We start from the raw sequence: 26580 nt of genomic DNA, 5'->3' as shown, positions 1-26580 counted from the left end.
ATTTACATAGTCTGCTATCTAAATGTATTTACATATATGGGAAATAAATATATGTAAATATTTCCAATAAAAATATATTTACATATGTTTAATATATGTGGAAAATATTAAAAAGCGGCCAAAATCAAATATTTTAATATATTTTTGTAATATATTTTAAAATGTATTTACATATATTTTATAAAACATATTTTCTTCTATTTAAATTTAAGATATTTCAATATATAAAAATGTATTTATTTTAAATATATTTCGATCTATGTGACTTCTGTATGGGTTAGGAAATCGTGCCTCGACTGAATATTTTGCTGTTTTGGACTTCGCCATCTTTGACATTTACTCCAGTCTCTGTCGCTATGGTTACAGGTCATAGTCGCAAATAGAATACTATTGTTGCACATTCGTTCTGTTACTTTTATGATGTCATGCACTTGAAGAACAATATTGTAGTTGATTTGGATCATGCTTGACTACGACGATTCAAGATATCTGTCCATTTATGAAGGTAAATCTCTATAAAAAATACATTAATAGAGCGAAAATTATCGACTTGTTCAAGTTAATTCCACAAAAAGATTATCTTAACCACTTTGTTTCTTTCCATCTTCATGTCACTATCATGCATTTAAAGAAAGGCAGTAATAAAATGTTAGCTATGTTTGAATTTACGAAGAAATCTTAATGTCTAGCATTATACATTAAAAACAGTATTAACTTATGTTAAATTCCAGCATGAAAGTTTCATTCTGGAAAATCACTATTTCTGAACATGTTCGTTGTTTCTGTCTTTGTATGAATCTTTCCGTCTGCATATCATGGTTTGAGCCTTGTGACAATGGTGAAAAAAAATGTCATATGACAGCAATAAATGGTAAGTCAAATCTCAAAGATTTATATGAATACATCGAAAAACTGTATTAACTGATGCTAAATTCCAGCATGAACCTTACTTGGAAAATCACTGTATTTCTGAACATATTCTACTGTTTATTTTTGTGCATGACTCATACATGCCTCTGCATGTTTGATGTGAAATAATGGTATAGCCTACATGATGAATAAGTTATGTGTATGTGAATACATCAACAGACTGTATTAAAGTGTAGCATGAATCTTACACTGGAAAATTACTGTAATTCTGAACATGTTTTTGTCTTTTCCTGTATTTGGTTTGAGTTGCCACAGTGATGATATGGTCAAGTCAAGTCAAGACACCTTTATTTATATAGCGCTTTTAACAATACAGATTGTGTCAAAGCAACTTTACAGTATTAAATAGGAAAATGGTGTCAATAATGCAATATATATATATGTATATATATATATATACACACACACACACACACACACACACACACACACACACATATCTGGTAAGAGATTGTGTGTATTACTCTTTTACAACTAAGGTTTGAGTCATCACAATAAAAACATATATAACATATACAAATACATCAAAAACTGTATCAAATTTTGTTAAAGTGCAGCATGATTTATTTTGTATTTCTTTTATTCTGGAAAATAATCTCTGAATATGCTGTTCTGTTTCTTGCCTTGCATGACTCTTGCTAACTACGTGACTTGGTTTGAGTCATCACAATGGCAAAAATGGTAAGAAATGTCACAGGTGACAACACCAAAAACCTAACTTGTGTTAAAATGCAGCATGAATGCAGCATGAATCTTTTATTTTGAAAATCAGTGTATTTCTGAACATGTTCTTCTATCTCTTTATTTGCATGACTCTTTCCTGTATGCCATGGTTTGAGCTGTTACGGTGGTGAATACGGTAAGATAGATCACATGACATCAGTCAAATCTGATTATGAATAATTCAACCAAACAATACATCAAACACACTGAGACCTCTGTGTAAAGTGTAGCATGATTTTTTTTTTATTCTGAATATCATTGTATTTCTGAACAAGTTCTTCTGTTTCTTTCTTTGCTTGATTCTTGCCAACTACATGACTTGGTTTTAAAAATGGTGACCACATCAAAAACATATACTTGTGTTAAAGTGCAGCATAAATCAATGCATTTCTGAAAATGGTCGTCTGTTTCTCTTTCTTCTTCTTTTTTTGACATGGTTTGAGCCATCACAATTGTGAGTATGGTTAAGCAGATCACATGACAGTAATAAAAGGTAAGTCAAATCTGAATGTTTTGTATGAATACATCAAAATCTGTATCTGTAATCATTGTATTTCTAAATAAACATGTTTTTCTCTGCTTCTTTCTTTGCCTGACTCTTTCCAACTATATGCCAGAGTTTGATCTGCCACAATGACATGGATGTGGTAAAGTAAATCTGACAGCAATATAAAGTAAGTCCAGTCTGAATGTATTAACTTGTTTTAAAGTGCAGATTCACTGTATTTCTGAACATGTTCTTCTGTTTCTTTGACCGACTCTCACCAGATGCTACAGTTTGAGCGGTCACTGGTGAAAATGGTAAGATCACATGACAGCAATAGACAGTGCTCGAGGTGGGGCAGTATGCACCGGTACACATACCTACGCTTTACAATACTTTATTGTATTCTCTAACTGGGCACTTGAAACTAAATTTATCACAGAAGTCATTGTAATACAATAAATTACCAAAATTATCCATCAAATGACTTACTGCCCATATACCTTTTTCCATCCAAGTACCTAAAACAATGATTTCCTATTACTCAGAATATATCTGTTGGTCCACAAAGGTGTATTATGTGGTGTAAAGTTGTGTTTAAACATTAAGTTCCAGTACAGAAGAACCTGCTGGTGAAAATCAGATCATTTTACAGGTCATTTGTATAAATCCGTCACATGGTACATGTTTATTATACCGGTTTAAACCCAAAAATGATGTAGATCCACATCTGTCCAGTAGGTGACAGTATGCGCTCTTGCCGTTGATGAACAGAAGAAGAACTCGAAACCCGGCTCGAAGAAGTCTCTGGAAAAATCATGGCGGCGGCCGATAAGAAAGATGCGCGACCAGGAAAAGCTCCTAAAAAAGAGTCCCAGCCTTTAATTATCGCCAAAACACCAGCAGAGGAGCAGCGTTTAAAGTTGGAGAGATTGATGCGAAACCCTGTGAGTTGACCCTTTACCGCAACTTAGCGGTTTTATTTGGAGTAGTAACTCATGCTAATGATGCTACTGAACTATTGCAGGAGCACTGAACATAGTATTGAGTTTTATATTTTCATTTTAAAGGATAAACCTGCGCCTATTCCAGAGAAACCAAAAGAGTGGAATCCTCGCGCTCCACCAGAGTTTGTGCGGGATGTGATGGGTTTGTGTCGTTTGTTTTTAGATTTAGGGATGAAGCTAATATGAATGGCTACCTAACGTTAGTTCTAAATATGTCATCAGTTTTACTTCTTTCAATATGAGTTTCAAAAGGAAATTGATATTATCGGTTTGTTTTTGCTCAGCAGACTTTATTTAAAATCTGTAAAGTAAAAAAAAAAATCTCTAAGAACATAAGAATGCCCTTAAATTTAAAATTTATTTAATTAATTCATTTTTTTTTTTTTCAAATACACCCATAACACATGGGAAACACCTGAACTTAATACAGTGTATTAAACAGAACTTTGTTTTAAAAATTCCAAATTTTGTCTTTCCAGTGGTTGGTCATAAATTTATATTAAATAAAATGTAAAAAAATCAGATATGTGGTAACAACATTCATTTTCAGCTGATTGCAGGAATTCATTCAAATCGGTTCTAACATTTTCAGGATTTTTGCCCTCGCAAATAATCTGCCAGGATTCATTTGTAAAATATTTCTTTGTTGAATTTCCGCAGGCTCCAGTGCTGGAGCAGGCAGCGGTGAATTCCACGTGTATAGACATCTGCGCCGGCGGGAGTATCAGAGACAAGATTTCCTGGAACGAATTTCTGACAAGGTAAGTTTATTTTTTCCCTAAAGCATGTGATAATCTAATAGGAGCTGCTTTACCATTTTTTGGATGTTACTAGTTCAGTTTACACTTAGAAAAGCTGAAAATATAATGTCCTCAGCATTGCTGCAAAACAGTATATGGATGAATGATGGGTAAAGCCTGTGTAATGCTTATTGGTGATATGCAGAGTTTTTTCTTCTTTTTTAAACTTTAAAATACTGCCACCGAACAGAAATAAATGCAGGTGTTTCACTGGAATGCAGAGCCACCTGTTATTTGTAGCGGCTTAAATAACAGAATTTGGGTGTGAGCAGTGGTGCATCTGCTCAGCTCTCCAGCCCACAGACACTTTTCTGCTGCTGTGACAATCATGTAAATCAAGCTGAATTGAATTGAATTTGTCAATGTAATATTCCGGTGTAATATGAGTTGTTCCCCACTATTGCATTTACTTTGGAAATACACTTAGGTCACATCAAAAATCAACTCCTATACATTTGTCACGCCAAGTTCCTCTTTTTTACATGTACTGTTGGAAAATCAGATTCATTCAAGTGAAATTTGATTGAAATTTTGATTTACACTACCGTTCAAAAGTTTGGTTTTTGTAAAATTTTAAAAGAAGCTTCTTATGCTCAGCAAGGCTGCATTTATTTGATCCACACAGTAAATACAGTAATATTGTGAAACATTATTGCAATATAAATTACTATTTTCTATTTTCATTTGTTTTTTAGATTTTGTAAAACCATTACTGTAGTGTTCAGAGTCTCATGATCTTTTAGAAATCAATCTAATATGCTGATTTGGTGCTCAGGAAACATTTATTATTGTTATTATTATTAATGCTGAGAAGTTTTTGCTGCTTAATATTTTTTTATGGAAACTGTGATGCATTTTTTTTTTTCTTTTCTAGATTCTTAGATGAATGGAAAGTTTAAAAGAACAGTATTTATTTGAAATAGATATCTTTTGTAACATTATAAATCTCTTTTTTGTCACTTGATAAATGCAGTGCATTCTGGCTGAATAATTTAAAATGCAAAATAAACTTGTTTCAGTATAAATTGATTAATAACTTTTGCCAACACTATTTGCATAAGGTATGTTCTGGGTTAGCCTGGGTTGATGGTGGTCCCTCGTCAAAAAAATAATTAAATAAATAAATAATCAAAATGTAGTACAGTTAGTATTGGTTCACAAATAGTTTTTTACTCTTGCAGCAAAAGCTGGATGAAGAATATATTGAGAAGGTGAAAGAAAACCAAAAGGCTGCTGAGGAAAGAACAGCCAAACGCAGAAAGAAGAGGTTTGCAAAATACTGTCTTGTCCGTTTTAGATACTTTAGAATCATTAGAGAACTCATTTTGAAGTTTATTTTTTGTGTTTCTGAATCGCTGTTCTTTTTAATCATTAAAAAATATTTTTTTTTTTTTTAGGGAAAAGTTGAAACAAAAGAAGCTGATGGCCAAGAAAGCCAAGATGGAGAGCCAGAAAGAAGAAGGTACAAGATAATGAAATGATCTTAGAAATCCATCCCATTCTTCCTTGAACGCCAACTGGAAGACATCTACTAAACACTGAGAGTGTCTGAAAACTTAAGTAAACAAATCTATTTTAAAATACTGAAATTATTCATTAATTGTAGTTTATCGAGCTGACTGATTTGTATACATTTGTATACATCCCTGTTGTGTTAATAAAAAGCTAAATAAATCCTCTGTGATTCGATGTTGTAAAATAAAACATAAAAACATCAGTGAGGGTGAATGTTTATCATGAGCGCTATATTTAAAAGTGCTATTTATGGATGGCAGCACAGGTCATCGTAATCATCATCATAGTAACTGCAGTTCTTGAATTTCAGCATTCATCTAAGCAGTGACTAATAATGTGTTTGTTGTGTCAGCAGGCTCCGAGGAGAAGTCATCATCCTCTGCTTCTGAAGCAGAAGAGCAAGAAGATGATGCAGAAGTGCCGAGCTTCATCATGGGGAAGAGGTGACCGAATGAAAGGATTGAAGTATCCAGCATATACTTCCATACAATACCAGAAACCCCTCCAGCAGAGAACTTTAGTGAGCTGTTCGTAAAAATACTCAAAGTCAGTTTGGATTCAGTGTTTCAGAAGTGCTTGAGTCAGATGTTCAACATTTGAGGTGGACATTTGAAAAGCTAAATGTTTTTCTTTCATTGGAGTGCTGATGATAAGCTAATGTGACCGGGATAGACTTTTATTCTGTTGTAAATGTTTTTTGTTTTTTTTTAATAAACAACAAAGGGAATAATTTTGGCATTTCGGTGTTTCATGGAACATTGTTCTCACTGTCCTTTAACTGCTTCTGCTTTTCCATTATGTGAATAAATTATACTTAAAAATAGAAAAGTTGTTTAAAATGTTAATATTTTCTATATTACAATAATCACAATTGTATTGTATTTACTGTATTTTTAACTCAGCCTTTTTCCCCAAGGCTGAGTATGTGTTATATCACTTTACAGTGTTTCTAAAAGTCTCAAAAGTCTTAATTCACCCTTTCACAAAAGCCTAAAAAAGGTCTTAATTGAGAGCACAAAGTCTCTTAAATTCTTTAAGTAATTGCATTAAATGTCACATGCACTGAAAAAAATACCTCTTTATTGTAGTTTGGTCTTTCAATGCAAATATCTAAACAACCTGAAATCAGGATACTTTACTCGAAATGCAATCTGTGTGTAAATTTAACAATAACAGTTAAAGTGAGTTCATGCTTAACAAGAACAAATGTTGGCCAATGGCAGTTATTTGTTATTGTTTTAATCATAAGCTTAAAAAATGCATATGGTTTTGCTTCTAAATGTATGAAAACATGATTTTTTTTGTTAAACCTGAAACTAAAATGTTGCTCTTTTTAATAATTAATCATGCACACCATTTGTCTGGCCTCATATTAATGGAGACACATAATAGATCTAGTTTTTGAGAGAGAGAAAAAAATCATTTGTACACACAGGACCATTTAAAATGGCAAAATCTCTAATTGGCAAAAATCACCTAAATGCAAAATAATCTCTGCATTAAAAAAAAATGTAATTACTGAGAGTGGTGTAATTGTTCGTTAGTCACTAATGGACCGTTGTCATGTGTACCACATTCCTATGAAGCAAAAAAACAGCATAATTCTCTCCACCCTGTGTTACCATTTGGAAAATACTGTTAATAGCTCTAGTTCATAGTCTGATTCACCACAATGGGATTCTGGATGTTGTTTTACTACTACGTCACTATTTCAACTCACCCGTCCAGTCTTTGCAAATAATATGAATTCTGAATTTTACTTGTTCACACAGAGAGAGAGAAAGTTACAGAGCAAATGTCAGTAATTTATACCTATAAATAGCGGTAAATTTGCTTCATGTCTAAGCAGGTCGGGTTAAGCTGAACACAAACACAATTTTGATTATTTGATCACAAACACTTCAGACAGCTGCAAAACATACAGCCTAGTTTGTCCTAGAAAACCAATATAATGGGGTAAATCAAAAACGAAACATTTTGATGCATATTACATTATTAATTATTATGTAACACCTCCCTAAAGAAACTAGGAATCAAGGATTATTGATATATTGTATGAATAAACTCCACACCTCTTTTTTTGATGTTATATCAACTCCAGTCATGTGCCTGTTTGGTGGGAATTAAGTCACCGGTATGTGGAGGGTTTGTTGACTTTAACATTAGTCATTCAAACAAACGTTTGCTTCATTTTCCATTTTAAGCGTCAGATAGTTTGATCACATGTTGCGACTTTGGCCGCCTTGACATTGTAATTGTGGCATGGGCAACGAAAACGTGTTCTGTGCTATAAGATTAAGGCAAAAAGTGTTTTAACATGATTTAAGCATTTTTCACAGCTTACAAAGTAGCAACAGTCAGACTTTGGAATTTCAAAGCATTTCTTATGTCCAAAGCACCGCCCAGTTTTTACCTGGGATTCACACACCCTCATGAAAAACTCTCTCCCCTCCCTTCAGCTTCTTCTTATAAGAGTTGATTCATATCTGCCAGGCATATTACTGAGCACAGACACCGGCCAGGTTGACTTCTACTCCAGAATCTATCTGCATCCTTGTTACAAGATGAAGACAAACACAGTGATCAGTTTGATGTCACTGATGTCTATCTGGATGTGGACTGGAGAAGGCAAGTGCATTTTAGCCTTAATTATCAATGTTTGTTCTTTTTTAGATGGAGGTTACTATAGAGATCTGGTTTCTGCATTATATCACAAATGCACTTCAGTTAAATTTTAATTGCATTGTTTGCCTTATTCTTCAGTTTAAATGGAGAGAGGCTTTCTCAGGTAATAGCTCATTAAAGACAGTAAAGTGTACACAAATGTCTCATTAAATTTTCATCATGTTGGATTAGATGTTGGATGTCGGACAAAGATGATTACAGATTAACAAGCTAAACATCTTCCTTCCGTTCAGCAAAAATACCCTGGCGACTTTTATGAACAAATGAGTAAGATAGTTCATGAAATCTTATTAAAGATTTGTACTAAAGGCCCGCTGTCTATGGCTCTTATATAATGTCTATGCATGTCCATTCATTATGTACATTTTCTCTCTCTCTCTTTATTTATGTTTCTATATGAAAGTGTTTGTGTGTGTGTGTGTGTGTGTGTGTGTGTGTATATATAATATATATATATAGATATATATATATATATATATATATATATATATATATATACTGTATATACATAAGAAAAAGAATATGTTAATATTTTAAAGTAAAAATCCTCGTTAAGAATCAAACATATTTAAATTTTGAAAGGGGTTATTTTTTAAGCTATTATTTCATCGTATTTGTTATAAATAGGTGAAACAGCTCACTGAGTCAATAATTAGAAGTATGTCATAGGATGTCACACTCATCACATTTTTTAAATGACCTACTACAGAGATGAATACAGATACAACGATGCCTTTCATAAGTCATGTTCATACTAGAGAATCTACAGTATATCGAGACTCGAGGGAAACACACACTAGTAGATAAGGCTGAGCCTGTATGTTTTGTGGCCAGTTTTCCATCAATACACCTGTAGCTCTGCAGTTACAGCATTTAGGGTTGGTAGGTGTTACACAATCCTTTTTTCCCTAGGACAGGTGCATGTGAATCAGACTGAACCTGCTATTATTCTGTGACAGACTTAAATGGGGATCATGTTGGAACAATGAGGTCACTTTAAAACTGGCTCTTCAAAGTTTTTCCTCTGTCTACAGGTCAGATATTCCAGCCTGAGCTTACATCTAATGCTTTCCTAGCCAAGGTCACCAGTAATACAGTGATACTGAAGCAGCCGTATTGTGTATTTAATCAGCCATGCCCTGGCTGTGAGATATGGCTTGTGGCTGGGCTGTGCTCAGGTAAAACATCTTTAGAAATTGTAATAATATTTTGCAATATTGCTCTTTTATGTATTTGATCAAATAAATGCAGCCACATATTGAGATAAGAGGCTAAAAATCTGATGCAAATTCTCCCATCTGCTTGCATTATCAACCCTCTTTCACTTTTAGCAAACGGCACCTTTGATGCTCTAGTAAACAGCTCAACTACCAACATCCTCAGCTTGTCACCCTACCCAACAGCATTCAACCCATCATCAAACAACTTCTTTCTGACCAGAGTTGGACTTCTGTCAGACTTCCCCTGTAATCAGTACCCCAATGATCGCTACTTCGTAGTCGGCGCTGATGGGATTTGTAGTGGCGTCAACTGTAACGGAGTATTACCTGATGGATCCACCATTTGGTAGGACCTTTTAATGGATTGTGCAACATGAATGGAAGAAATAATTTAAGACAAAGTTCCAAATCTGCCATTCTAAAAACTCATAGGACAATTGTGTTGACTCTGACTCTGCCTTTTTAAGATAACACAAGCAAACAGAACTCTCATTTTGATTCCAAGTGGTCATTAGATAGCTACATTTAGCTGAACTACAGTGCATAGCGCTTACAAAACACAATGAACAATTGCATAAAATGTCCACCACCGTTAGTTAAATTTTAGTGAAATTTTGCAAGCAAAAAAACAAAAATCAGAGAGCATTCTGACCCTGCATAGACAGCAACGCAACTGACACGTTCAAGTAAAGACATTGTTCAAGTAAAGACATTGTTAAAATAGTCCATGTGACATCAGTGCTTCAAACATACTTTTATGAAGCTACAAGAACACTTCTTGTGGGCAAAGAAAAAAATTATGAACTTAAAAATTTCTTCGCAGTAGTCAGTCTTTACCGCACGTTCATGAGAGTACCACAACACGTGTTGTAATTTTTGTTTTGTTTTGCAAATCGTCAAGGTTGAGCCACTGATGTCACATGGACTATTTTAACGATGTCCTTACTACCTTTCTGGGCCTTTAACGTGTCAGTTGTGTTGCTGTCTATTGTGGGTCAGAAAGCTCTCAGATTTCATAAAAAATATCTTAATTTGTGTTCCGAAGATGAACGAAGGTCTTACGGGTTTGGAACAACATGAGGGTGAGTAATTAATGACAGAATTAGCATTTTTGGTTGAACTATCCCTTTAATGCTCACACAGAAATCACTTTAAAACAAACAGTTTTCTGTTGACATGATGTGAATTTGCAAGACAAACTCGAACCCAAACAAAAACTGACTGAGGAAATATTTTGCCCTCATGCAAAACTGACCACACCTTTAAAAATCCAAACCATTTAATCAATAATATGTTAATAATAATGTTAATATGTTGATAAATTGATCAACTATTTATTTGAGCAATATCACACGAACAAGAAAGCCATTGCTAAATATCAGCATGTCTGTGATGTTATTCAGGTGCACAATTGCAAATATAAGATTTCTTTTACACAACAGCTAAATAAATAAGAAATTTATTCGATTTAGACACAATATTGACATTTACTTAGTTTTTTCTCCTTTAAACAAAAAAAATTGTTGAAAGCTCAGTCAACTTTTGCACATTTCTGAGCAACACACAGCAGTTCTATTCATTCCTGAATTAATCAGTACATTTGAACCAATCGGAATCACTGAATCATTCACTCATAAAAACAAACACTTGTCGCCACCTACTGGTGTAACGATGTAACCTGCAGAAAGAGTTACTGAAAATCCCCACATCTAATGCACAGACATATGTAAGATTCTTCACAAAAATATAATACCATTCAAATGCCGGTATTCTTCTCTAATGATGTCCTTAAAGGAGATTGTTATCTGAATCATTGGATAGTTTTTTATTTTAAAAGATTTTTAAAATGACTTTACATGGTCAAAAGGAGTCTTGATTGCAGTTTCAAAGTAGCTTCCTAAACACTAGATTTGAGTTTGCTTTTAATGTATTGAAACTATTTTTTTCTTACAGTTTCAAGTATCTTCTAATCGATGCTAATAGGACTCTTGTTAATTCGTCAAACTGGTCTGGCAACATTACTCTTCCCAAACGTAAGAATTCATATAAAATCCTGAACTATTGCTAAATAATATTGGAGTCATCCTAATAACTGTTGGAGTTAATAGATATCTAAACAATCTATTCATACAGTACTACCCCTTCAAACTATTTATGACGGTCTGAGTGCGAGATCTGGTGCTATGGTTGTCATTACTACCATCCTATGTGTGGCTGCAGCTCTGCTTTTACTTCTTTTCCTCATCATGTTATGTGTAACCTGGTGAGTAAATTACACTTAAATCACACTTGTGTACATATATGATATATCCATATATCATTCCTTAATTGTCCAAATGTAATTCGTTTTTTTAACATATGACTGAATCTTGTCTATCCAGCTGTAGGCCTACAAAGAAAGACGGTAAGCAAATCTCAGTCATGAACTCAATCCGTATCCCCCGCTATGACACCCACAACCTAAAGGAGCGTGTGCACCCCTACGACAACCCAGCTTACCAGTCGGACTTGAAAAATTACTCCACATCATCCACTCTGCCCAAGAACGGTGCACGAAAGCTGTGAGCTCCCAAAGACACCATCACTGCACTGCATATTCCAGGGGACGGCAAACTACTTTGCAGCATTTTCTCTTTCATTGTTAGATACGAGGCAAAATAGAGGACAGGAAGTAAACTTGAAGTTAACCCATCAACTCTATGTTTCAAATGTTTCTTGTGTAGTATCAAACCAGAATGGTTGTGCTAAAAGCTACTTTTCAGTCATCATCTTCCAGCTTTTTGTAAACTCTTGTGACATCAGTATTGTTTGTGATCAAAGGAACAGATGGAACAGAACTGCACTACACTGACTACAACATGCAAATTCACTAGATGGAGCTGTTTAGTAGGAAATATGTGGCAGGGTGACAGTCTTACTGTAATATTTAGTAGCTGCTTTCTTGTCTTAGGGGTCAAATAGGTCTAAATAACCCTTTATCAACCAACCAGGTGAATTTGTTTCTTTTATACTGGATATTTTGTATTATTGATATTCTTAAAACTTTCTCTTTTTTCTTTCTTTTCCATGTTTAATCATGATTAGTCATCATTCTCTTGGTTAGTGGTTTTATAAGTCATTTTAATCTTTGTCGGCTGTGTATGTGCTAAATGTATACAAAGCAGTTACCCTGGTCTTTAATCATTTAGGTTAAAATGTTATGAAGTTTAAGTTAGAGCTTTAGGTTAAAATGTTAAGAATTTACTTATATTACAGGTGTTTTCAGTTTTTTTATGATTGTTAATCACGTTTTATGCAGAAATCTTGCTTAAACAGTCTGGGAGTACAGTCAAATGTACAGCCGTTCCATGTAGTTTCTCAGTTAAGACAATGCACTTAATAAAATCTGCATGTTTAATAATTAGCCTATACAGTCAACTTCTAAGGAAGTATCCTAACTGTGATACAACCTCATAAGTGAGTAAAGTTTAATGATACTCTAACAAGCATAAAAATAAAAAAGCACACACAAATACTGGGTAACTCATTTTAATGACTCTTTTTGTTGGTACTACTCAGTATTGAATGAAGTAAAAGTTTATTTATAATGCTGCCTTAAATTTAAGCCTTCGGTTAGTTTTTAGGCTTAATTAAGCTCTTGGAACAGTTGTAATATTGGGAGTGAAGCCTTCAAATTCCACCTTTGGAAAATATAAAATCTGATTATTATTTGCTTATTTTGGACATAATCCACTTTTATTGTCTGGGTAATTGCACTACTTTCTATATCTTAAAAAGTCAAGTCATACATCCATGCAACACACTTTCATGGCAATTTGCAACTATTTTAATTTTTGGTGAATAAAAGGAATAAGAGGTGAATAGGAGTCATTTGCCAAGTTCATTTGTATGTTTTTGTACTAACTGCTTATGCCCCATTGATGGTCAGATTTATTCTTGGGCTTCATGCTTACGTTTTCGTACAAGTTGCAAAGTACAAATTCATATGAAATCGCCACACCATAATACATTTTATAATGACTTTTAACATCACTTGCTCACTAATGGATCCTCTGCAGTGAATGGGTGCCGTCAGAATGAGAGTCCAAACAGCTGATAAAAACATCATGTTTGTAATCATGTTTCTCTTCTGATTCAGACTAGATGACTGTTCACTGGACAAAGCAATATTGAGAGGATTCATATTTTAGCCAGAAATTAAATTTCAAGTTAAAACATGATGAATCTATTACAAACATTCAGTTTTTCGCTGTACAAAACCTTAGCTGATGGCCTGGAGTCATCTGGATTATTGTAGACCACATGATGTTTTTTATCAGCTGTTTAGACTCTTATTCTGACGGCACCCATTCACTGCAGAGGATCCACTGATGAGCAACTGCAACATTTCCTAAACGATAATAATAATAATGAAAATCATAATTCTAAATTTCTCCTTTTATTTTATGATAGGTTAATTGAGTTATTTACTTCTTGGATGGCCTAAGGGTCAGTCAATTTTCAGAAAATTCTCATTTTTGGGTGAACTACTCCTTTAACACTAACTTACATAACACATAGCCTATTAACTAATGTGATAAGGATTAATAAATACTGTAACAAATATACTGCTCATTTAATGTTTGTAATTGTTAATTAATGGGAGCTTATTGTAAAGTGTTACTTGAAATAATATGCAAAAACATGGGATATCCTCATATTCCAGATGAAAAGCCTCTGCTAAACGGCGACTCACATTCACACCCACACCCACACCCACACCCACACCCACACACACACACTTTATATCTAAAAACAGGGCTGCGCCGGGTAACTCTTTGATAGACTGGTGAGTCACAAGAAGCCCACACAGCGTATCCCCTCCTCTGGTCACAGCTCTAAAGGTGCGTCTGTATTCCTGGATCAATGAGTCAGCCGTGCCCACACTCACATGCTTGAATTACGTGGCCTCTGCTTCGCCTTTATTTTGTATAAACATATAATTTCAAGGAAAACTTCACTGGAGCCTATACAACATTCTCCAACATTTTACCATGTTTGAGAATGTTTTTGAATCAAGACTATTGTGCGAACTTCCCTTTCATTTTGGTCAGTTTATTTATCTCCGTCTGGAATGGAACTATGTTGTGATTTCTCAGTGAATCACCTTCCTTTTTCTATGATAAAGGAACACTTCCTGATCTTCCACCTGCTCATGTTGACAGCACTTGTGCATATCAGAATATGTGAGTGCTGACATTATATGAGAGTCTCTGCTTTGATTTCCTCCAAAGACCATAATCACGGAGTCGTTCAGTTTTCCACCTTGTTTATTCAGCTGTGTGCATTTAGTGAAGCTGTCAGCCTTCAAAAACAGCTAGAAAGATATTTTCTTTCAGCTTCGCTATTTTTGTTTTTATGTGAGTCATTTTGGTTAAAGTGAAGTGTCTTTCCATTACGATGGCAGACTGGGAATACTTGGTCAGATCATGAGCTTATCGGTCAAAATAACTTGTGTTAAGCTTTAATACATGTGTGAAAAGGAAGTACAAAGCCATATTACACTTACAGCTCTCTTATGTTCTGAATCACTATTTTGAACGCAACATTTTCTCTTCTGCTTTTTTAACACTAAATGATATGTATACATAATCATTAAAAAAGCACTTTAGCATTTCACAGAGGCTTGAGCCAAAAAAAAAGGGTCTAGCAATGCCTCTATAAAGATTTTAATTAAAGAAATACGAGAGCTGCACTCAAATAAACTCTTAAAAATAAAGGTTCAAATAGGGGGTTTCCATAGTGATGTCATAAAAAACCCAGTATGGGTTCTCTAAAGAAACTTTTCGGTGAACAGTTCTTAAAATAACCTTTTTTTTTTTTTCTTATAGTCTGAAAAACATTGTAATAATCTAATAACGGAATGGTTCCATGAATGTTAAAGGTTCTTCAGGAACCATATAAGATACATAATAAAAGACAGGTGGTAAAAGAAAGAAATCAAAATGTGTGTTCCTGTTTTGGTTTCAAATGTCTATTTCAAAACCCTCTTAAATTAGGGCATTTTTTTTTCTTCTGAATTATGCCCTCCAATATCATCATATCGTTGGCTAACCAACACAATAAAACACACTGACATACATTCAGACAATTGTCAGCTAGGCTATATAATGAATATACTAGATTTAAACTCAAAAGATGAACTGTAAATGTCAAGTCAGGGCAGGTTGTCTCATTTTTATTAGGGCAGTTGTCAGATACACTCGTGTTCTATATGTGTTCTATATGTTTCTAGTGATCCTGAAGACCTTGATTAGCTGGATCAGGTGTGTTTGATTAGGGCTGGACTGTGCAGAGCTGTGGCCCTCCAGGAATTGAGTTTTAGACAATAATAACGCTGGAAATGTTCAACTGGTTTCTGTAGCCAGCCCTTCAAGATACAATCGATACAAAAAATGAACCAACGCTGAGAAATATTTACTGGAGTAAAGAGTGTGACCTAGTGTTTAGTATTCAGTAGTCTATCAACACCACTGTTTGTTTATCTCAGCTATGTAAGTTCTTGTTAATCTTGAGGGTTAAGAAATGACTCCTTTTCCCCTAACGCTTAGAATTAATTTCACGCGTCGCGTCGCGCCACACCTCGTCTCCACTTGACGCGACGCAACAAAAGTAGCTATAACATTCAACAAAGCCGCCCATACAGTCGCGCACTTGTCTTGTTGTTTATAACCTAGTAGTGTTGATTCTAAAGGGAGCGTTGTAGTTTTGTCGCGTCGCGTCTGTTTAATACCTTCTCTCTTCAAGTGTGTGATCCAGTCAGTCACTCCTCCTACAAACAACCCACAGAGATCAAACCCACCCGTGTCTAACGCGTGGATTGTGTGGACGACCGCTGGACCGATCGGCGGTGCTGCTTCTCAGTACAGCGTTATGTATGACAAGCTTTATTGATAGAACAGTTTATTTGCCATATGTGCAATGCTTATAAACATGCGTGTTACTGAAGGAATAAGAAGTGTCGGCGCGTGATATATTCTCTGAATGACAGCATGGCTAAACGAAGCACACTATTCATCAGGATTGTGGAAGGAAAGAACCTGCCAATCAAGGACATGTAAGTGCCGATGACTTTATATGATAATTATAAGATGAATTGCACAGAAATATGTTGGAAGACGTGTTCAGTATACATGATGATAAAGAAACTGAAAGCAGTATGGGATTTGACAGATATATCATATATATATTTTAGCTACATATAGTACCAGTAAGAAAGAAAAATATATAATCATGCTGTTTTTTTTTTTTTTTTTTTAACAATGGATTACATGATAAAACAAATGCTGTTTATGAATTGATTAAAAAAAAAACGTCCTGGCATATTAATCATAAACATGAACAAATAGCCTATATATCTGTATTTGAAACACAAATAAATGAAAATGCATCTACAAGTGATACACATATTATCTTTATAATACGAGCATTATCATATAAATATGAAGTTATAAATATTTCTAAATGAATGTTTCAGTTATTTTGTATTTTTTTGGAGACATTGAAAATCATAGCCTGTATGTGTGGAACAGATGATAAACTGATGAATGAAAGTTTAAAAGCTGTTTTATTGTGCAGTTTGTTCACTTTTGGCACAGATGCCGCCTGTATAGTGAAATACATAACATAAAAAATATAATGCATTTCTCTTAATCATCAGATAATATTCATCAGTATATCAATCACACCATGCCATCAGATTCAGTCAGTTTAATTATATTCAGATATTTTACACTTTATTATTTTTTTTCAAAGCTCTTTTCAAACCCTTAATGAGCATTATAAATAAAATAAGCTTGTTAATTGGTTCCCTGTTCAGAATTGGCACTTTGGCAGCATTCCATTGTGAATAACCCAAATTCATTTGGTGCTCAGCTCAGTGTTTTCTTTGTCTGGCATGAGGTTGGAAACTCACATGGTTATGATTTTACAACATTAGCCCAGATGACAACGGTTTATATGTTTCTATTTGTGGAAAGGACAGCTCTCCCACATTCTGTGAGGAAATGACTTTATTGGTTAGTAAGGTCATCTATATTAACATTTCAGCACTGTGTTCATGTCAGTGTGAGGAACATGTGATTCGCTGCCCTTCTCTTCCTGAGTTACTGATTCCACTTCCTTGTATGATTAGATTAAATAAGTAGTCACTTATCAAATTTGCGGAGCTGTTTAGTTGGTGGGCCGAACTGCAGGAGCAGATGTTGCATGGAGTGTTTGCATTTACACTGTGGTGGTGACGCTGGCAAAAGTGCACAATGGCAGATTGTACACGTTCTCTACAAACATGCTTTATTTACATAGGACCTGGGTGACCTTTGGTAAAGAGTACGCACCTTTTTGGATTTCACCGGATTTTTCTTTAAATGATTGCAAGGTTCTGGAAAGATTAGCTTGTATATTCTGAACTGTTTAGGTGAGCTCATTATAATCAAGCAGGCGGTGAGCAATCAGCACCCAGGCACAGGAAATTTGAGCACTTGTTTTCTGAGATAAATGTTCCTTGATTGGGACATTTACAAGATCATCAGTAGAGAATGCAATCAGATAGGCCAACTAGATATTGTTGTCAGTCATCATCATTTTTTGTTTATAATTTTTGTAATGATATATCAACTTGGATGTAAAATAACAAAAACAATAATTTATTTATTATTAAATTATGTGATTATATTTTATTACACGGCTCTGTGGAATACTCGATTCTGATTGGTCAGTCACCACATTCTGAGGTATGGTATTCGCTGATAACAACCCGTAAAAACGAATATAACACATGCTCATCCGGGTAACTGCAACTGCGGGTAAATGCTATTTCGCTTGCTGGGAACATTTTTTCTTCATGGAAGCTTTGCGTTTGGTTGTTGGCTAATAAGATATTAAAACTCTGTACAAATATTTAGTAGTTAATGGTTTATTAATAGCAAGAACCTTAAAATAAAGTGTGACTGAGATATCCATGTGACATCGTATAAGCCATTGCGATATGTTTTTCAGCAACTTACGTTTTTAAGATGGTTAATGTAGTAAATAATGCACTATATGTTTTCAGGAATAATTGTAACCATAGTTAAAATGCATTATAACATTTGAAGAAACCTTGTTGCATCTGAAATTGGTTCTTTGTCATGTTTAAATGTATTATATTAAGGTCTCACAATGAATAGATCAGTGTTATAATGTATTATTACAATTGGTAATGAGAAATACTTTAATAATGCCTTATATAAATGCTTTAAGTAAAGTGTTACCAAAATTGAACCAATGAGTCAGGTGGCATTTTTATCATAAAGTTAAGAAATATCAACCTGTTACTTAAGATCATGTTGAAATGAACATAGCGACAGATCTTTTCTTATGTATTGTGATGTGCATCCGAGTTTAACAGATTTTAGAAAAAAAGAAAAAAAAACAGGGGGCTTGTTTCATCCCATGTTGTTGAAAAATGAATTTGAACTTGTGGTCTATTGTGAAGGGCCGGGTTTAAGTGAACTAAATGATTAGAAGGAGTTTGACATATGTCTGTCATTTCCACTGAAAGGCTGAGTTTTGATGACATTTTAAAGATTCTTTTTTTTAAAGATGGATTTACAAAATAGTGTATTTTCATTTCATGCTGACTTTAAATTTCAAGTATGTGTTTAACTTATGAAATGTCCCTGGGGTCTCAAAGTCCCCAAACAGAACATCATGGCTACAGAAGATAAGAGAAGAAGAGAGAATGAGAAAGGAATCTCTCCTCTTCCTTCTTTTGTCATCATCTCTCTCCTGCTCCTGCAGGTGGCTTGAGGATGATAGTATGTGGTTCAACTGCCAAGCTACAGTGCTGTTTGATGTAGCACCTGATTCTGACAGCCACAGGTTTCCCCATTACACTGATAACAACAGGCGAAGATGAATCACCACACGATGCACTCATTCTCCTCTCCCTCAGCACACACACACACGCGCGCACGCATGCACACGCAAATACTCATACAGCTCACCAAAGTTGCCAAGGGCTGTCATTACCTCCACAGAGGAATTTCAATATCCTCCCAGTGACAACAGACATCTCTACACATGCTCTGAGACGGCATGTAATGATCAAATGCTCACCTATCAGACAGTGGGATGTCGAAATGAAAATAGGAGTCATTTTTAAAAAACTGGAAATGCCCACTATATAGATGCAAAAAGGTATTATTCATGTGACAAAAAATAGGACATCTTTGCATTCCTATTTACTCAAATAGCAAAGAAAAACTTAGACTTTCAAAAAGAGGAATAATAGAGAGAGACTGATAATGTTAGTCAGAAGAGAGAACCATATCAAATTTACTGTCGCTGCTATAGCTGCTGAATTGAAAACTTCCTCACAGCAGCATTAATTATTTATTTATTTATTGTAATTTGATGTAAAGATAATATAATACAAAGAGTAGTGTTATAAAAAATGTGATGCAGATGATCGTTGAAGCACATCACAGTCGGTGAAAATGGTCCATGAAGTAGTTTTGGTGAAATATTATTTTGTTTTTTATTACAAATCAAAGTCATGTTGTGTGAGCAATAAAGTAATAGGAAGAGACCAAAAAAAAAAAAAAACTGTGAAAAACATAGAAAATAGGAAGTTATTATAATAGAGAGGACCCTTGAAGATCCTCCTAATTATGTGCCAATATCAACAATTCTCGTAAAGTATGAAATAATTTGACCTATTTATGACAAGCTTAGTTCAGTTTGTAAAATCTCATGTGTAGCAGCTCTCCAAAAGCTTTATGATTTATGAATGACTAATTAATGATATTTTTAAAAGGGGAAAAAAAAACTATAATAACCAACATGAATACAAAGACTACATTTCTATGTGTTTTTAAACTAGATTTTTAAACATATCTTGGAAAGTCTTTGAGCCCATAAATGACTTTCCTCTGGAATCTCATTAATATCATGGTTGGATTGGTAACGAATCTTTGAAATAAAAGATTAATAAGTTATTTCATATAGGTTTCCTTAAAGCTCCAAAAAGGAAGATTCTTTGTGGGACTTGAAAAGGTTCTTCTATGGAATGAGGCTATAGTTATAATTAAACATTACTTTTGAAGTGTATAAGAAGACAGAATTTTTTTTCATTTAACCTTGTAAACCATAAAAGTATATTATCTTGTATATTTAAATATGCCTTGTTGATGTGAGAGGAACAGCTTCATAATAAGCATGTAATTAATTCTTGATTGCATAAACCAATCATGTGTGATCATAAGATTAATAACTATTGCCAGTATGAAATAACATTATTGTTCATTTCACTTGCAGAACTGGAAGCAGTGATCCATACTGCATCGTGAAAATTGATAACGAGGCAATAATTCGGTAGGTATGATTTTTTATTTTTTTTTCCTGACATTTCAGTTTGAGTCCCAGTCTTTGGGGAGCTAATATTGGTCCACGTTGCTATACGGCCCATAATAAGTCAATTATCACAAAATAGACAGGTTAGAAATGAAATTTTCTGTGAAGCACAACTAATTTCATTTGTGCCACATAATTGAAATCTCTGCTGTTCCATAGATTGGTGTGTGGTTGTACCAGAGCTTGTGTACCTCCACATTTGGCAGCTATATAAGGTCACACTAAACAAACCTACGATTTGAGGAGTCTGAGGTGGAGGTTCAAAACGCAAAATATATATGCTGTGACCATAAGTACAGTGTGGGCATATTGATTGCTGGTGCTCCACGTGGAATTAAGAGTAGGAGGTAGAAGGTAGAAGAAATGAAAATCCATCTTATATGCATGAAAACCCTGATAGGAACTACTAGCACAATGAGAGCAGTGAGAGTTTTGAACTGAACTTATGAAGTTTATTACATTGCTTTATTTGTTATTCACTCCACCATCTCTTTTGTGACTCACTTTATTCCTAGTGCCTATAAAAATAGATTATTTTCCAGCTGAACTGAAAGGTTTAACAATCACTCTATTGATATCAACAGTGAATGATACAGAGTGTGAGTGTTTTCTGAGCCACAGTGATTTTTTGGGTCAATCATTTACATTCTTTCCCTGGAATACCAAATCTGAAAGTGAATAAATGTTAAGTATGTATTGTAGTCTGATGTTTGTTTCCACAGGATCATTACTGTGGTAAATAAGCCTAGTGAGTCTGTTGCTGCAAGAGTGAAAATGCGATATGCCTTAAGAGACTAACAAAATGTGAATCTTTTCCGATCACATATGGACATTTCTATGCGAACCACCTGTCTGCCTATCACTGTGATTAAAATAAAACTGCTGTCTGGTTTTGTTATTGTTTAAATATACTAGTAAGATCAGGGTTGTTTTAGTATTATTTATACGTTATTATAGTATTTTTCAATTTAAATATTTACAGTTAGCTTTTATTTTTAGATTAATATTTTAATTTAAATTGTATTGATTTTGCCATGTGCGTTTGCTTTTTTTTTTTTTTTTTTTTTAAATATTTCTATTTAGCTTTTTAACTTTTATTTTTCAGTTTTAGTCATTTTTTATATTTTTAATTATTTAATTTAGTTGCCAATGCAGCATTTCATTTTAGTTTTTTAAGTTAATTTTTTTTCTAATAATTATATTTTGTTATTTTTGCTTCATTTCAATTGTTGAGTTTTAGTTCGTTCTTTTTTTTTTTTTTTAGTCGTTAAAATTTTTTTTTTGAAGTTCAACCTTTCAGAGGATGACATTTTTCATTTATAGACACACCAGGATGATTTTGAACTTTTCCTACATTGTGTGCAGAGTAATCATTTTGTTTGTTTGTTTGTTTGTTTTTTCATTCATCTTTTAGGACTGCAACAATATGGAAGACATTGTCTCCATTTTGGGGTGAAGAATACACCGTCCATCTTCCTCCTTACTTTCGTACAGTGTCTTTTTATGTCCTGGATGAGGACTCTCTCAGGTCTGAACCTACACTAATCATACTACTTACTTGGTTGAAGGTGAAGTGTGATATTTTTCTGTAAAAATACTACTTTTTTTAACTGCTGATACAATTAACTTTATTACATTTAACAGCAGTGTAACTGTGATTCAAATCATGCTTAGAACTTATGTTTGCTTGATGGATACCTGCTGTCTGAAAAACTGTTCTGTTCACAGCCGAGATGATGTCATTGGGAAGGTGTCAATCAGTAAGGAGCTTCTCACTGCTAAACCTCAAGGTAAGAGAGAGTATTTCCTAGAGAGTATTTACACCCTTTATTCATCGCTGTGGTGAAATGGGAAATCAATATCCAGAGCCAACAAGGCATTTCTCAGTGTCAACAAGATTGAGACTGCAAGACGAGTGTTGCAAGAAAGTTGTGACAAATAATCAAGTCAGACCCGTAGTCATATGGTCGTAAAAGTGGACTTTAAACTAAAAGCCATTTGACTGTGATAAACCACAAACTTCAAGTAAGTTTAAGGATTAGATTAACCCCCAACTCTGAGTATGTGAAGTGAAGTGACATACAGCCAAGTTTGATCACCTATACTCAGAATTCGTGCTCTGCATGTAACCCATCCATAGTGCACACACACAGCAGTGAACACACACACACCGTGAACACACAAACGGAGCAGTGGGCAGCCATTTATGCTGCGGCGCCCGGGGAGCAGTTGGGGGTTCGGTGCGTTGCTCAAGGGCACCTCAGTCGTGGTATTGCCGGCCGGAGACTCAAACCCACAACCTTAGGGTTAGGAGTCAAACTCTCTATCCATAAGGCCACGACTTCCCAGTAGTGGTCTTTTGATTTACATTAAAAGACAAACAACATTGGCTTCCTAAAACATCCCAGAAAGCACAGTCAAAATCAGTGATTATCAGCTGTCTTCTAGTCACTTATCAGCAGTGCAGATGTTGTGCAAATGTGAAAATGTATATAAATAAAGCTTTATTTTTATTTTTTGATTTTGTAATTATCTTCATTCCTAATGTGCATTAAAGGGGAACAGTCCTTCAAACTTAGATGTATGACACAGTAGTCACAATGTAGGAATTTGAAGGAATTCATTTAATAGTTAATTCATTTATGATCTGCATGTTTTATGTTTTAGCATTTTAATATGTGAATGTGATTATGCATGTTACACTACCGTTCAGTATGTTGTTTTTTCCCCTGAAATTGAGAAATTAATTAGAAGAAATTAACTTTTATTGAGCAAGGATGCATCAAAGACTTATTTCAAACAAATGCTGGTTTTTTTTTTTAAACCTTCTATTCATTAAAGAATCGTGACACAACATATTAAGCAGCTGTTTTTCAACATTAATAAACATACAGTAAGAAATGTTTCTTGAGCGGTGAATCAGCACATTACAATGATTTCTGAAGAATCATGTGACACTGAAGATGGAAGGAAAATAAAATACATTTCATAGCAATGTACTTTTGTACACCAACGTACTCCATGATGCACAGGGATGTTGTTAATAATACCAGCTGCGTTTTAATGTGTGACTTCATACGTGTGTCACAGGTAATTGAGTCATCAGTGTCCCAAATTCATGTTCGCAATATACTGATTCAAAACATAGAGACCTAGGGAATGGAATGAGTCACAGCCATATTCTCTTCAGTATGCACCAAGTGTTTCTCAAGCAGATGCCATTTATTTACTCTGAAAACAAGACAAAAATACTTATGAGAAAAATAGTAAAACTGCATGAACTGACTTTAAATCAACTGTAGTAGGACTGCTTTGTGTACTATGACCACACATTTTAGTGGGGTTCCTGTGAGGTGGTGTTTTGAGATTGGCGCTGGTGAGTCATTGTGGTTGTCTGGGCTTGCAACTCGTGTGTTGTGCCTGAGGGGCAAGGACACGGCAGGGTTATCCATTATCATGGCACAAAATGGAAGAGAGCATCACTCTTTGTACCCCCTGTGACGTGTTGATGAATAGTCACACAACGCAGGCCATCCGTGATAGAATAGAAAAGCGAAATGACACCATTCATTAACATTGTTTAGTTCACTGTGTTGGTGTCTCAGAGAGATAGTGTATAATAATGATTGTTTGGATATGCAGCTCAGCTTGTTAGTGTTAACAATAGCCTAAACACGACCGAGAGCCCGTTAAATGTTGCCCAGCAACCCTAGCCTCATTTCAGGACTGCAGCAGCTTTCTCAGCATATTTACCTTTGCTTCTCATGTGGGTAATGCTGGTTCGAATCTGGCTCGCAACAGTTCTTTATCTGGTTCCCTACATTTTGTATGTATGTGTATATATGTATGTGTATGTATATATATGTATATGTGTGTATATATATATATATATATATATATATATATAATATATATATATATATATATATATATCTATATAATATATATATATATATATTATATATATATATATATAATATATAAAATATACACACACACACACACACACACATACAAAATGTAGGGAACCAGATAAAGAATGCCAGAGATTACATATATATATATATATATATATATATATATATATATATATATATATATATATATATATATATATAACATATATTAAACAATTTTATTCCTGTGATGGCAAAGCTCAATGTTCAGCATCATTACTCCAGTGATCAGTGTCACATGACCCTTCAAAACACTAATATGCAAATTTTGTGAAACATTTCTTAGCATTATCAGTGTTGAAAACAGTTTTTGATGGCTAATTTTATTTATTTATTTGTGTGAAAGCCACGATACACTACCATTCAAAAAGTTGCGGTAAATATGAAAAAAAAGAAAGGAAAAGAATACTTTTTTTCCACCAAGGATGGATTAAATGGAACTGAAGTGTCAGTAAAGATATGTATAATGTTACAAAACATTTATATTGCACATAAATGCTCTTCATTGAATTTTCTATTCATCAAAGAATCCTGCAGTTTCCACAAAAATGTTATGCAGCAAAAACTGTTTTCAACATTGATATCAATATTAATAATCTTTAATAATAATTGAGCACCAAATCAGCATATTAACAGGATTTCTAAAGGACAATTTGACACTGAAATCTGGAGCAGTAATTAAAATAGAAAATTGTTCTATTTTAAGTTTTTTAATTGTAATAATGTTTTACAATACAATTGTTTTACTGTGTTTTTAATCAATCAAATACAGCCTTTGTGAGCATGAGAGACTTTTATCAAAAGCTTAAAATTTAAATGGGGTACATGTCCTAACCAGGCATGATATGATAAAAATGAGCCAAGAAATCTCTAAGATCTATCTAGAAGTAGAAGATCTGACAGTAACTGTAACTCAAGTCAGCCTTCATTGACTTTTAAATGACTCTTTATGCTGGTCCTCTTCTCACCCTCACTCTCTCTGCAGCTATAACAAACAAATGGCCTCACATAACCTTTCTCTCCAAGGCCTCTGAAATAGCATTTAGTGAAAGGACACGTTCTACAGAGAACAGAAATAGCCCCGCGCTCAAGTTTCCCTTGGTTTGACAGGGTGTGAACATTCAAGTTAGCTATAAGTCAAATCATAGTCTAACCACACCGATAGCAGCATGAGATGGTGTGTAATTAGCTGAAAGGGGAACGGTGGCTTATTATGCAGGTTTTCATAGACACTCTAATTATGACATTCTTAGAATAGAGATATAAAGAAGAATGTGAAAGCACTGATACAGTAGATATAAGAAAAATCATTTCACTTGAATTTTACTCCTGTATTTTTTTTGTGGAAAAAAATGATCAGTTGATTTTTTTTTTTTTTTTTTTTTTATTCAAGCAGCCGTTTAAAAGGGGTGTGTGATGTTGTTTTAAGGATGTGAAAATTGACATGGTTGAGAATGTCGCTCAAAAAACAAAACACCTTCTAAATGAAAATTGTTCTAAATAAAAACAGCAGAACTGCTGGACATTTCTGAGCAACACGGTGTATAAATCATACTTTCTTTTATGAAAGAATAAGCTGTTTTGAATGAATTGTTTGAATGAATGAGTTGAACCATTACTCATTACAACTGGTTTTTGTTTCATAGTTGAAGTGTCGTTGCATGTTGTAAATCATTTTATATTTCAATAAATAGGGCAGTAATTGCCTCTTAATGGAAAAGTTAATTTTGTGCTGTGAATTAACCTCCGCACAGAATATGAAGAATATGAAAAGCTTTGAGTCATCATGAATTATCTGTCCATGATAAGCCTAAACCAAAGTACCAG

At 34.2% G+C, this 26580-nt stretch overlaps 3 protein-coding genes across 6 annotated transcripts in view; all 3 read left to right on the top strand.

The window, feature by feature from the left end:
• The first annotated feature begins 2099 nt into the window (after positions 1-2099).
• On the top strand, positions 2100-6287 carry LOC109087779 (PRKR interacting protein 1). 3 transcript variants are annotated; one of them, XR_006154898.1, is made up of 9 exons: positions 2100-2146; positions 2271-2327; positions 2422-2454; positions 2876-3084; positions 3208-3286; positions 3805-3905; positions 5126-5211; positions 5342-5504; positions 5815-6287. XR_006154898.1 is itself a non-coding variant. In XM_019101988.2 (9 exons), the coding sequence occupies exons 4-9, from the start codon at positions 2956-2958 to the stop codon at positions 5904-5906; spliced, it is 552 nt and encodes a 183-aa protein (XP_018957533.1). In that variant the 5' UTR covers positions 2125-2146; positions 2271-2327; positions 2422-2454; positions 2876-2955; the 3' UTR covers positions 5907-6287. The 3 variants fall into 3 exon arrangements, 2 of the variants coding, with proteins under 2 accessions (XP_018957533.1, XP_018957554.1); XM_019101988.2 differs by having other exon boundaries at positions 2125-2146; positions 5342-5406; XM_019102009.2 differs by lacking the exons at positions 2100-2146; positions 2271-2327; positions 2422-2454 and having other exon boundaries at positions 2842-3084; positions 5342-5406.
• Positions 6288-7547: 1260 nt separating this feature from the next.
• LOC109087770 (uroplakin-3a-like) lies at positions 7548-13212 on the top strand. The gene is made up of 6 exons (XM_019101963.2): positions 7548-8087; positions 9179-9322; positions 9476-9710; positions 11318-11397; positions 11498-11627; positions 11746-13212. Exons 1-6 carry the CDS (start codon positions 7892-7894, stop codon positions 11927-11929), a joined length of 969 nt encoding a protein of 322 aa, XP_018957508.2. The 5' UTR covers positions 7548-7891; the 3' UTR covers positions 11930-13212.
• A 2478-nt stretch (positions 13213-15690) lies between these two features.
• Positions 15691-26580, top strand: part of LOC109087834 (ras GTPase-activating protein 4-like) — a 35231-nt gene continuing 24341 nt past the window's right edge. Inside the window, exons 1-5 of one of the 2 annotated variants that reach the window (XM_042724926.1) lie at positions 15691-16278; positions 16353-16460; positions 20702-20758; positions 22212-22325; positions 22526-22587. In XM_042724926.1, coding sequence (XP_042580860.1) covers positions 16277-16278; positions 16353-16460; positions 20702-20758; positions 22212-22325; positions 22526-22587 — 343 coding nt within the window. In that variant the 5' untranslated portion in view covers positions 15691-16276. Of the gene's footprint in view, positions 16461-20701; positions 20759-22211; positions 22326-22525; positions 22588-26580 lie in introns of both variants that reach the window. The other variant, XM_042724927.1, reaches the window with a different exon arrangement.

Source organism: Cyprinus carpio, chromosome B5, assembly GCF_018340385.1.
Source record: "Cyprinus carpio isolate SPL01 chromosome B5, ASM1834038v1, whole genome shotgun sequence".
Taxonomy (NCBI): domain Eukaryota; kingdom Metazoa; phylum Chordata; class Actinopteri; order Cypriniformes; family Cyprinidae; genus Cyprinus; species Cyprinus carpio.
The sequence above is the reverse complement of the archived record's forward strand: the minus strand, read 5'-3'. Positions and strand labels throughout refer to the sequence as shown.